The sequence below is a fragment of the Cololabis saira genome, chromosome 15, assembly GCF_033807715.1.
Source record: "Cololabis saira isolate AMF1-May2022 chromosome 15, fColSai1.1, whole genome shotgun sequence".
Lineage (NCBI taxonomy): Eukaryota > Metazoa > Chordata > Actinopteri > Beloniformes > Belonidae > Cololabis > Cololabis saira.
The window spans coordinates 41,002,107-41,015,065 of record NC_084601.1 but is presented as its reverse complement, the minus strand read 5'-3'; the positions used below and the strand labels follow the sequence as shown (position 1 = coordinate 41,015,065).

The window sequence follows — 12,959 nt, the reverse complement described above, 5'->3', positions numbered from 1 at the left end:
CTGAGGAGATAACATGCATTGTCCACTGGATGGTTGATCCACTCCGTGTACCTCCGTCCAGAAAGGTATGCGTCAAACAATCGGATCCACACAGAATAGTCATCCCTAACCCGATTAGTAACTCTCTTCCCATCAGATTACAGGGAGTGATACGAGGGGGCGTGTGAATGGTAGAGTGTTTTTCTCCAGAGAAGCCAGTCCCCGTCAGTGTCTCTTTGTGGGGCGTGTCACTCCTGGCCCTCTAGGGCAACCCCCTAGTCCACCCCCCCCCCCTCGTCCACCCATCCCTCTGTGTGCGAAATGTAACATTTCGCACACCGACATGTTTCACCAACATCTCCTTCGAGAAGGGAGTAGCTCACTTTTACGACTGGTCCGTCAGTACCTTTCACTGTGGAATTCTGCTTTCTGCAAACTCTTCCCACTCACAGGACCTTTACATTCTTCTGTTATCTTTGATTTGCGATTTCAGTGCATGGCAGAGTCCGTAGTGTAGTGGTTATCACGTTCTGCTAACACGCGAAAGGGCCCCTGTTCAAAACTGGGTAGAAACATGTATGACTTTGCAATAGCATTATTTGGACTTGGAAAACCACTCCAGTCCTTTACTTGGTGCTCAGGACAGGAAAGCCGACCATCTCTTTCTCATATTGGGTCTCACGCAGAAATGAATTTTGTTGCAGTTGTTGCAGACCAAACGCCAGTCATTCTCCTTTCACCTACACTTTAAAATGTCCAACTTTATAACAAAAAAGAAATATATTAATTACTTGCCTTTAAAAAAAAAAATAGTTTTTTCTTGATTGTTTGTTTTCACACCCATGACATCTCTGTGGTGGATGATTTTTTATTATACCACAACAGGACAGCTTATATAAAGCCATACATTTATTTCTAATATGATTCATATGAAGATAACTTCAAAGCCAATGTGCAAAGACTCGAAGAAAAGGAAGAGATAAAATATTTCTCGCAGAATGAGTCTTTCAGAGCAGCCAGGAGAAAACCTGCAGTATCCATCTTGCTGTCAAGACTTGTAGCAGAATGTTTTATAGGATTTTTTTGTTATGCCCGCCGACTTTGCAGGTCAAAGCATGTCAGTTTCTGTAGTGTAGCGGTTATCACGTTAGCCTAACACGTGAAACGTCCCCTGTTTGAACCTTGGTGGAAACGTGAGACTTTACAGTGTTATTATTTGGACATGGAAAACCATTCCAGTCCTCTTCTTGGTGCTCAGGACAGGAAGGTCGACCATCTCTTTATTGCATTGGGTCTCATGCATAAATTAATTTTGTTGCAGTTCCACAACTGTCAAAAAGAAAGTCATTCACCTACTCTTTAAAATGTCCAACTTTACAGGAAAAAATAAACATTAACTGCCTGCTATATGTTGGGCTCAGCCCATGTGAAAATATGATGATGAATCCATGACATGTGCGATCGGAGGAACATTACATTGTCATCAAATTCCAGCAAAGCCAGACCCGGCCTCCTTCCTGAAAAGCAGAGTTATGGCCCTGCTGCTATCTTCTCGCTCAGGCCAATTTATAACCCTTGTGGCCTGGCTCGAGATGGCCTGCATATGACCCCACTACACGGCCCCAGATCAAAAGGGCGCCCACGGAAACAGAACTCAGGTTTATGACACCTAGAGGGGGGTCAAAACAGCGAATCAGCAGGATTTCTGCCAGGAACAGACTCCCCGGGGTTTTACGGCACCTGGGTAGGTCAGACACACCGGAGCCCGAACGCCAGGCCTCAACCGGCCGGGGGAGTGGGAGGCACTGCCTGCTGATCAGTCCCACCCCCAAAGAGACTATAAAGAGGAGCAACCACCTGATGCTCTCTGCTTTTTCTTCGTTTCTCTGCTTTTTCTGTTTTTCCGTTGCCACTCCTCATTTTTTTGGCATCAGGCCAAAACTTGGAGTTTAGCTCCAAGTTTTCTTCTCTTTTTATTTTTCCCTTTTCACTTTTTCATCTGCCCGGCCTTTTTGCCTGGTGGCAGAGGTGCAATTTTTCCTAGCCCGACTCCCACATCCAACCAGCGCAGCATCTGCCCCGGGCACCCTGCCAGCCGACTCCGTGGGCGCCACCGCGGTAAAACGGTCTTTCCCGGAGCATCCCGACATCGGTGCCCGGCGCCGACCGCCACAAAGGACCACTGGAGACCGTCCAGCACTGGTAATAAGGGTCGCCGGTCCTGCAATCCTGCCTGTGTTCCTTTCCCCAGAGTCGGACGGGGCGAGACGGAGTCCCCCCCCCCGGGTGCGCGCAAGGAGCGATACTGCACCAACGGGCTGGACGCACTCCCCCTCCTCCTCCTCCTCAAACAGAGCGGCTGCTCTCCCATCTACTGCAAAGTAAGAGGCAAATTAGTGTCTGGGCAGATTTAGTTTAAAGTTTATTTCGGTCGTTTTGATCCTGTTTATTGAGTTTATGCACTGTGTCACGTATTGATTGTACTGTACGCCTGTTTACGTGAGCTTTCACCGCCGAGTGATCGGACCACGGCTCCCGACTGTATCTCGGAGTGGGTGGGTTTCACTCCCGACCCGGCTCGAGTGGGACCTGCGGCCGATCTACCGAACCGGCCGTTAGAGCTCACAAACCCCCGGCTGCGGTGTGACCACCTGCAGCCGCGCATCTGTGTGACGCGTCGGAGATCCCGCAGGCACGTCGGTGCGACGTCCGAGCGCGGTCCGCTGACCCGCTCCTCCGCCCCCCCCCTCTCTTCACTAAACCCGGTTGCGCGTCAGATCCACGTGGTGTTTCACCGTTGTTTATCCGTGATCTGCTGCGCTTTCCGTCACATTTCCCTCACGGCTGTACTGCCGTGGTTCGCCTTCCGGGAGGCGTGTTCACGCAGCGTGACCCGCCCCCAGACCGCGTGACGCGCAGTGTACGCTGCTCTGACACGCACACACACACACACACACACACACACACACACACACACACACACACACACACACACACACACACACACACACACACACACACACACACACACACACACACACACACACACACACACACACACACACACACACACACACACACACACACACACACACACACACACACACACACACACACACACACACTTTGACACTAGTGTGAATAAATTTCTGATCGCAAAAAGTCGTCTCTGTTTATTCTGTGCATGTCTGCCGCCAAGGCTGGGTGACGAAGTGTGTGTTCGGATATCACTCCTTCAACTAATAACTGGGTATAGTAATTACTTTGAGACTGATATTCTGCTGTTAAGTTATCATTTCCCTGGATTAAGGCCTAGGGTGGTGCCCCGAGGATTTTATTTATCATATTGGTCATTCAATTTGATAAATAGTCAACTTTATTAATTATTAATAATTCTTGAATAAAATTATTAATAAGCCTTCGATAACTGATCAGCCAAGCTACCTGAGTAAAAAGAGTGGAAAATTGTTTTTTCTCCACACATATGACATCTCTGTGCTGGATGATATGTTATTCTACCACAACAGGACAACTTATATAAAGCCATACATTTATTTCTAATATCATTGATGTTGTGCCACAGGGGAGGTGCTGGTTCAGTTATCAAAGAGTCATTAATGATTGTCGAAGGACAATCATTAATAATTATAAAGTAGATTATCAAATTGAATTATCAAAATGACTTAATCAAAAACGGGGCACCACCTGATGTAATCAGGAAAAAGATAACTAAACAGCAAAAATGAGTCTCAAGGTAGATTATTCTTCAGAATAATAGTGAAGGGAGGAGTTTGAACAAAGGCCTTGCAACAACAGTTGTGACAAATAAGCGTAAAATAAGCACGAACAACTTCTCTCATTCAAATTTATTTGACAAGTGTCAAGAAGATGGTAAAACAACACTTCGGATAAATTCTGATGGCTAAACTACCCAAAAACAACAACTAACTAAACATGTACACAAAACTTCAGATTACCTGAAGGGGGGGTGGGGGGGTTAGTAGGAGCAGAATTAGGGGAGAAAACAATAGGATAAACCAACACACTCAACTAATGAGCACAGTTGTGACGGGATCAACAGTCCGGCTCACAACGTAAAACCAACTTTTAAAATGTGTTACTAAGTTTCTCTGCCCAGACACAGAACAGCCTCTTACGTGAATCTTTGTAAATTAAGAGAAAGTGGTTTGATCCGGCTGGTCAGTGTTTCTTGATGAAACAAAGAGTAGTTACGCTCAGCAGGGGATCCTGATAAAGAGCGTCTCTCTCTCTCCTGGTCCAGATGAGGACCAGTGTGGATGAGGGGAATACATGGGCACAGCAGCTGGGCCTCCTTCAGCTCCAGGTCGGTCCAAAGGCGTTCACGTCGAGACATGCAGGGTCCCTGGTTCGGCTCCTCTTTGGGCTCAGAAAACTCGCGGCCACTCGCTGCAAAACGGACAGAGCAGAGGAGAAGAGAGCGAGGAGAAGAGAGCTATTCCTTTTATAGCTGGCCCAGGAAGTGAAGCCCCGCCCCCCTGTGGCTTGGAGTCTGTGTCCAATCAGGGGCCGTTCCTTATCACTGCAGGGCCTTAGATGCAAATCCTGGTTGAGCTTTGCGTCCATGGGGTTTCCTTTGTTCCAAACCATGTGGTCAGGTATCATAAACTCGAGGCTGGTCTCAGCCTGAGGCCCCAGAACTGGGCCTCAATGCTGACCCAAGGCCTCAGCTGTTCATATAATCACACAATCCATAGTTCATATCGGACTGTGGCCCAACAAATATTTCTCATATCTTTTCTCATCATTTGTATTGTGCTGGCCGATCGGGACGGCTCACTTCCTCATTCTGCTCTGGGTGAGGGGGTGGTGGGGTGGACTGGACTTGTGGGTGTATATGTACGTGGAAATGTGTGTATCTGTCTATTATATATGTACATATTTATGCTTTAAAGGGATTGTGACATGAAAAACAAAATTTTCTTGATTTTTTGTGTTTTGTTGGGTGTCTTGACATCAATTACACCCAAAAAACAACGAACTTTTAACATTCAGTGTATTGTGTGCTTTCTGGGATTTTCCGCATAACTGTGCAAAAACGGCGCATGTGGTCTGGTGGCGGATCGTTACGTAACGGCCCGCTAAATCACCGCCCCCTCCACCCAGCTCCCTGCCTCCTCTCCTCTCCAGCGCACCATAAAGGCTGATTTATGGTTCCGCGTTACACCGACGCAGAGCCTACGGCGTAGGGTTACGCGGCGACGCGCACCGTACGCTGAACCCTACGGCGTAGGGCTCTGCGTCGATTTAACGCGGAACCATAAATCAGGCTTAACACGGAGCTGTTTAGTGTTTAGAGCCTCTTTTGTTCTAATCACCGGAGGAAAACTGCTAAGAACACCCGCGGCCACTGACTGGACTTAAGATAAGGTGACACTGCTGCTTGCATGCCTTTATTTTTATGATTGTTTGCTGTGGTTCGCCGTGCTGCTTTTCCGTGCATGCTTCGCCTGTCGCTCCCGGCTCTCTCCGACGCCGCTGTGAGCGTATGGCTGGAGGAGGAGGAGGTTTGGAGGAGGAGCGGAGCAATGATTGACAGGAAAGGGGGAAAAGGAAGCATTTTTCACGGCGCAAAAAAACACTGTAATAAAAAGCCAGGAATAGAGTACTAGAGTGAATATTTTCTTGTTACACTCTTTTAGACACATTTGAGGGATGTTGGCCAAGACTTTTAATAGTGTTAAAAGCATGTTAAAAATGATGTCACAATACCTTTAATGCATCTAGAAATATTTGTGTGAGAATGCCCGTAATGAATAAGATTGTACATAGTAAATAATGTACGCTTTTATGTATAGATGAATACAGGGACTCATGGTAAATAGTGTTTATATAGAGGGACATGTAACTGCAAATGGCAATAATCACCCAGGTATCCGCAAATTTATACTCATGTATACAACAATATGTTTACACTGTGTAAAATTAATTTGTGTCTATCTATACCACAATATGTTTACACCGTGTAAAATTATTAATATTAATTTGTGTAACTTCTCAATACATCAAGATTTTTGATATCTGACGTCTATGTGAAAACATGGTATTGAGTTCAAGGAGTAGGAGAAGTTTTTTTTACTTCTTTTTTTTTTAAACTTAAATTTGTATTATTTTTTCACAAGTAAACAAACAAAACAATACTGCAAACAAGTTACATATTAGAATAGCAATAATAATAAAATTAACAAAAACAAAAACAAACTGTCTGGAGATGATCCTCTATTCAGTCCACTGTTCCATTCGGCATCTGTTCAGTTGGTGTCACGTCTCATGTAAGTATTCCATTTTTCCCAGTTCTTCTCAAACACATCCCCTTTGATCCTTAAAAGATATGTCAATTTTTCCATAACACAAATTTCCTGGACAATTTCCAACCACTGTTCCTGTTTCGGGGCATTTACATTGAGCCAGTTTCTTGTGACTGCCTTTTTACTTGCTGCGAGTAACACTTTAGTCAAGTACAGATCTTCTCTCGTTACAACCTTTCCAATATTCCCAAGATACATCACTGGGCAAGTATTTGGGATTTCATATCCCAAAATATTTTTAACTACTAAATTTACATTTTGCCAGTATATTTTAATTTTTGTACAGTTCCAGAAGATGTGTGCATGGTCCGCCTCCACATTCCCGCACTGTCTCCAGCAGTTTTGTTGTGTGGCAAGTTGTCTAGATTTTATTTTTGGTGTTATAAAATATCGAGTTAAATTTTTCCAGCAGAACTCCCTCCATATTAATGAGTTTGTGGACGTACATTGTGTCTCGCACATGTGGTACCATTCATCCTCTTGTATTTGGATCTTTAGTTCTCCTTCCCATTTTGCTTTTATATAGAGGGTTGACTCCCCTCCCAGAGATGGGCCGAGACCCCTTCTGTTTGTATGAATCCACAATGACTCCAATCACCTTGTTTATAGTTGCAACTGGCCTTATTTCTTTTGTGAAATAATCTCTTAACTGCATGTATCTATATAAGTCTTTGTTTTCGAGGCCGTACCTTGTCTTTAGCTCTTGAAAGCTTAGAAATTCCCCATCCTCCGAAACCGTACACATTGCTGTCATTCCTTTTTGTGTCCATTCTTTGAATACTGGATCGAGTCCCCCTGGTATTTTTTTTACTTCTTCTTACATCTTTTTCAACATGTCAAAACTGCTGCTGCTTCAAAAAAAAAAAACAAAAAAAAAAAAAAACTTGCATTCATTGTTCAAGTATGTTCGAGCATGTCTGTTACTTACACTACCATCATGTTCAAAATAAAGACATTTGAATTGAATTCTTTTACTTCATTTCCTAAATCTGGTTATAACTGAACAGCTCTTACAGCTGTAAGAATCTACTGCTTTTTAAAAAAAATATTCAAAATCTTTCCAACAATCGAACCACCAGAATTATTCCTTTCAAACTAAATTAACTAAACTAAATTGGTACCTTTTAACTGAACTCTCAAAATAAATGATATCAGCACTGATCACAAATGTACACTTTTTATCCAGTGTGAATACGTTGGTGTTGCTTTAGAGTACCTTGTTGGGCAAAAGCCGCTCCACACTGAGCACACCTGTAAGGCTTGTCTCCAGTGTGAATACGTTGGTGAGTCGTTAGGTTACTTTGATGGGCAAAAGCCACTCCACACTGATCACACCTGTAAGGCTTGTCTCCCGTGTGAATACGCTGGTGAGTCGTTAGGTTACCTTGCAGGGCAAAAGCCGCTCCACACTGATCACATCTGTAAGGCTTGTCTCCAGTGTGAATACGTTGGTGTCTTATTAGAGCACTTTGCAGGGCAAAAGCCGTTCCACACTGATCACATCTGTAAGGCTTGTTTCCAGTGTGAATACGTTGATGAGTCGTTAGAGCACCTTGCTGGGCAAAAGCCGCTCCACACTGATCACACCTGTAAGGCTTGTCTCCAGTGTGAATACGTTGGTGAGTCGTTAGGTTACTTTGATGGGCAAAAGCCACTCCACACTGATCACACTTGTAAGGCTTGTCTCCAGTGTGAATACGCTGGTGAGTCGTTAGGTTACCTTGCAGGGCAAAAGCCGCTCCACACTGATCACAGCTGTATGGTTTATCACCAGTGTGAGTTTTCTTATGGATCTTCAGGTTTGATGAAGTGGTGAAGACTTGCTTGCAATGACGACAGCAGTATCTTTTGGGTCTTCCTTTATGATTCTGTAACAGAGAAGATGACTTACATTATCTTGGATGCATTATCAAAAGCCTTTTCAGTTACAAAAACATTTTTATCTGTGAGCTGAGCTGGATTTGCGTGTGACTTTTGAGACTCCCCTGACGTGACTCGATACACAAATGCATTTTTTTTTTAACACGGAAGGATCTTCAACCAATCAGATATCTTCCTTTGTTTCAGCCGGTCATAAGAGCGGACCCTACGTGGGGGACGATTTACTCGTAAACCAATCAGATTAAAGGGCGGATACACCTGCTGTTTGAGCTGCGTTGTGCCGTTGGCTTAGAAAAGTAATTCAATATTTCGAGTTGGTGGAGTGAAGCTTGAGTTATGGTTCTGAGTCAAAACGACCCTGTGCCTACGGCGTGTGGTACGTGTCGATGCAGACCACACGCCGTCACTGACGTCACCTCCCGAAAATTGTAACTACGCGTCGAGGCGACACAGGCCACACGCAGACGGAGAAGGCTCTGATTGGTTCGCTTGGAAGAAACGCATTTCCGGTTTCCGGTTTGAAGCAGTCGTGAACTTTCAGCGCTCTTTTCTTCGTGTATATAGGATTCTTTTTGTTTTGGTTTTTTGCACAATAGTTGTCCTTATCTCTTTGATTCACTGACCGGAAAAAGTCGGATAAACCATTCAGGAAAAGATTGCAAACTACCGGTCACAGGGGGTACTGAACCGCGACGAAATGGAGTGACGCCGAAGTGTTCATGACGGCATCACGGTGACGGCGTGTGCTCTGCGTTGGGTTGATGCAGAACCAGAAGTCATGCTTTAAAGATAAATAAACAAGACAACACGGGATGGAGAGGAGATCACTGCTCTGCTTTTCTTGTGATCTCGGTAAAGAAAACAGCGCGATCGGAGATGGTTTATCGGGCCGTTCAACCAGAGCCGCCGGGAGGCTGGAGAGCTCCAAGTCCTGCCGATGCAGCAAATGATGATGAGAAACAGCGGAGATATTTATGTATGTATCACCACCCACACTAGGTAATGAAGCCTATAGTCGGGGACCAGAGAGAATGCAGTTCTGCCAAATGATGTTTAGTGGAGGCAGACATTATCTCATTACTGATATGATTTAACAGAAGATTCCTTAATTGATTAATACATATTGGATTTTTGTTTCCAGTTCATAAGAGCGGTTTTCTTTGCGATACATAAAGCAGTGAGAACCAAGTGAGCCAGGTTAGATTCCATGTGGATGTCTCCCAGGTGACCTAGTATGCATAGTGTGGGGCACACTGTAATTGAGCCATGTGGATAAATCCTCACATCTCCATCCAGAACTTCTGTACCGGTGCACAAAACCATGAAGCATGTATATGATTATCAGGGCTGTTCTCTGTACACTGTGACCAGATATTAGAGGTTGCAAAACCCATCTGGAACATCCTTTGTCCTGTATAATGTATTCTGTAAAGAACTTTGTACTGTATAAGTTGCAAGTTTGGCTTCTTCGTCATAATGAAATTATTTAAACATATTTGTGACCAAGAGATTTGGTTATTGTTAAGAGAGAGGTCAGCCGCCCTTTTGGAAATCGGAAGAGAAACTATCTATTTTGGACATTAACCTGTAGAGTTTCAATAGTAATTTTGGGGTGTTTAGATTAAGTAACTATTTTCTTAGCGGGAAGTTGCAGATCCAGTTGGTTGATTTTATTTTTTTATTATTATGGACTTAAGTTGTTGGTATTCTAAAACTTTGTTACTGCTAATTCCATATTGAACAGTGAGTGTGTTAAATGGTACAAAATGTCCACTTATGATTATATGTTGTAGATACTTTATTCCTTGGTCTCTCCATTGAGTAAAGTTTACCATCTTTACATTTTCTTGATTGTTCCAGATGGGTGTGCGATCACATGGAAAAAAGTGAGACTTTGGTTATTTTAAGGAAGTCCCACCAGGCTGTCAGAGTTGAGCTAATATAAATGCTTTTAAAGCATTCATGATGTGTAATATTTTGACTGATAAATGGTAGATCTGCAATTTCCAAATCATTGCAAAATACTTGTTCTGAATCCAGCCATTGACTATCTAGTAAGTGGTTTTTGCACCATTTTAAGATATACTGTAACTTATTAACTAAGAAATAATACTGGAAGTTGGGTAAGTCTAAGCTTCCACAGTCTTTGGATTTTTGTAATGTCTTTAAGCTAATACGTGGTGTTTTATTTTTCCACAGGAATTTTGACACAACAACTCTGACAGTCTAGGGGAGATGTTTATGCCTAGATATCTAATGTTTCCTGATTGTAATTTAGTAGTTGCTGTATTCTGGAAATTGCAGTTGATGCACAAAACTGTGGATTTGGACCAGCTGATAGAGTAGTCAGACAGAGATGAAAATCCATCTATAAGTGCAATTGTCTGTGATAGGGAGGTTTGTGAGTTCTGGAGGAAGATTTGGGCAGCACGGTGGCTTAGTGGTTAGCACTGTTGCCTCACAGCAAGAAGGTCCCCGGTTCCCAGCAGGGTCTTTCTGTGTGGAGTTTGCATGTTCTCTCCGTGCTTGCGTGGGTTCTCTCCGGGTACTCCAGTTTCCTCACACAGTCCAAAAACATGCATGCTAGGTAAATTGATCATTCTAAATTGCCCAGAGGTGTGAGTGTGAGTGTGCATGGTTGTTTGTATATATGTGGCAGGACTGGCGACCTGTCCAGGGTGTAACCCCCTGCCTCTCGCCTGGGATAGGCTCCAGCCGACCCCTGTGAACCTACAAAGGATAAAGCGGGTATAGAAAATGGATGGATGGATGTTTTACATTGTATCCCTTTAATATTTAGGTTTTGCCTAATAGCAGCTGCTAAGCGCTCAATACCTGTAAATAGTGAGGGAGAAAGAGGACAACCCTGTCTGGTACCTCTTTGCAAGTTAAAGCTTGTTCAAATTTGTCCTTACACATGCCTTGAGAGAGCTATATAATATCTTTATCCAGATGAAAGATAAAAGATCCAAATGCCAAATCCAAATTTGTGTAAAGTTGCCAATAGAAATTTCCAACGTTTACCCAATTGAATGCTCTTTTTGCCTCTAGAGATATAACTGTAGATTCCTGTTTATTATTATTGGAATGATCTATAATATTGAGTAGTTTACGAGTATTAGTAGAAGAGTGTCTACCCTTAATAAAACCTGTTTGATCCGGGTGTATAATAGAAGGGGTAATTATTTTCAGACGTTTGGAAAGAGCTTTGCTGATTATTTTGAGATCTACATTTATAAAGAGATATTGGGCGTTAGCTCGTTGAGAGCATAGGATCCTTATCTGGTTTCATCCATCCATCCATTTTCCGCCGCTTATCCAGAACCGGCTCTCGCGGGAGCAGCAGTCTCAACAGAGATGCCCAGACTTCCTTCACCCCAGACACTTCCTCCAGACACTTCCTCCAGACACTTCATCCAGCTCTTCCGAGGGGAGTCCGAGGCGTTCCCAGGCCAGCCGAGAGACAGTCTCTCCAGCGTGTCCTGGGTCTTCCCCGGGGTCTCCTCCCGGAGGGACATGTCTGGAACACCTCCCTAGGGAGGAGGGACATGCCTGGAACACCTCCCTAGGGAGGCGTCCAGGAGGCATCCGGTACAGATGCACAAGCCACCTCAGCTGACTCCTCTCAATGTGAAGGAGCAGCGGCTCAACTCCGAGCTCCTCCCGGGTGACCGAACTCCTCACCCTATCTCTAAGGGAGCGTCCAGCCACCCTGCGGAGGAAACTCATCTCTAAGGGAGCGTCCAGCCACCCTGCGGAGGAAACGCATCTCTAAGGGAGCGTCCAGCCACCCTGCGGAGGAAACGCATCTCTAAGGGAGCGTCCAGCCACCCTGCGGAGGAAACTCATATCGGCCGTTTGTATCTTGTCCTTTCGCTCACTACCCAAAGTTCATGACCATAGGTGAGGGTAGGTGCGTAGATTGACCGGTAAATCAAGAGCGCCACCTTTCGACTCAGCTCCTTCTTCACCACGACGGTCCGGAACACCGACCCCGAGATACTTGAACTCCTCCACCTGATGGCAGGACTTCTCCACGCCACCCTTTCCCGATGGAGAACCATGGCCTCGGTCTTGGAGGTGCCGATTCTCATCCCTGATGCGTCGCACTCGGCCTCAAACCGCCCCAGCACATGCTGAAGGTCCCGGTCCGATGAAGCCAACAGGACAACGTCATCTGCAAAAAGCAAAGACGAAATCCTGTGGTTCCCGAAAGATGGCATGAGTAAGTCCTTGAGTCTTGTTAAAGACAAGAAAGCCCTTAAACTGTTTTTCTTTACTTGAAAGATGATTTAATATGATATGGCCCTTGTGAGTTATTTTTCATTTTATTTTTTTTATTTCATTTTTATTTTATGTTGTACAATAATTAGATTCTCAGTGTATATTTTGTAATACTGATGTTGCTCAACCCAAGGCAAAAGTTTGTAATTCTGATATGTGCCTTGTTTGTTTGTTTGTATCTATGTTTCAATAATAAAACAAAAAACCATTCTGGTGTAAAACTAAGTTAAGGATTAAAGTGAAGATTGTGTATGAATTAGCAGGAAACATCAAGATGAGAATATGTTTTCAGATAGAAAGTTTGGGCAAGTTAACCTGCATGGGGACCTTTCTCCAGCAGAGAGCAGCAGAATGTGGGCAAAGGAAACGGCGCCAGCGACCTCCGTCGTCACTTGTGTCCAGCTGGGATCAGACCGGGAACAGCGCCACTCGCGGCCACAGCCAGAACTGCAGGTCGCGTACGCGTTC

At 44.4% G+C, this 12,959-nt stretch overlaps 1 protein-coding gene across 1 annotated transcript in view; it reads right to left on the bottom strand.

Annotated features, from left to right (window-relative positions):
• LOC133460762 (zinc finger protein 665-like) overlaps window positions 1-12,461 on the bottom strand; it is a 127,265-nt gene extending 114,804 nt beyond the window's left edge. The window contains exons 1-2 of the mRNA XM_061741526.1: window positions 12,155-12,461; window positions 7,578-8,194 (exon numbers count right to left, since the gene is read on the bottom strand). Coding sequence (XP_061597510.1) covers window positions 7,578-8,194; window positions 12,155-12,430 — 893 coding nt within the window. The 5' untranslated portion in view covers window positions 12,431-12,461. The remainder of the gene's footprint in view (window positions 1-7,577; window positions 8,195-12,154) is intronic.
• Window positions 12,462-12,959: the final 498 nt, after the last annotated feature.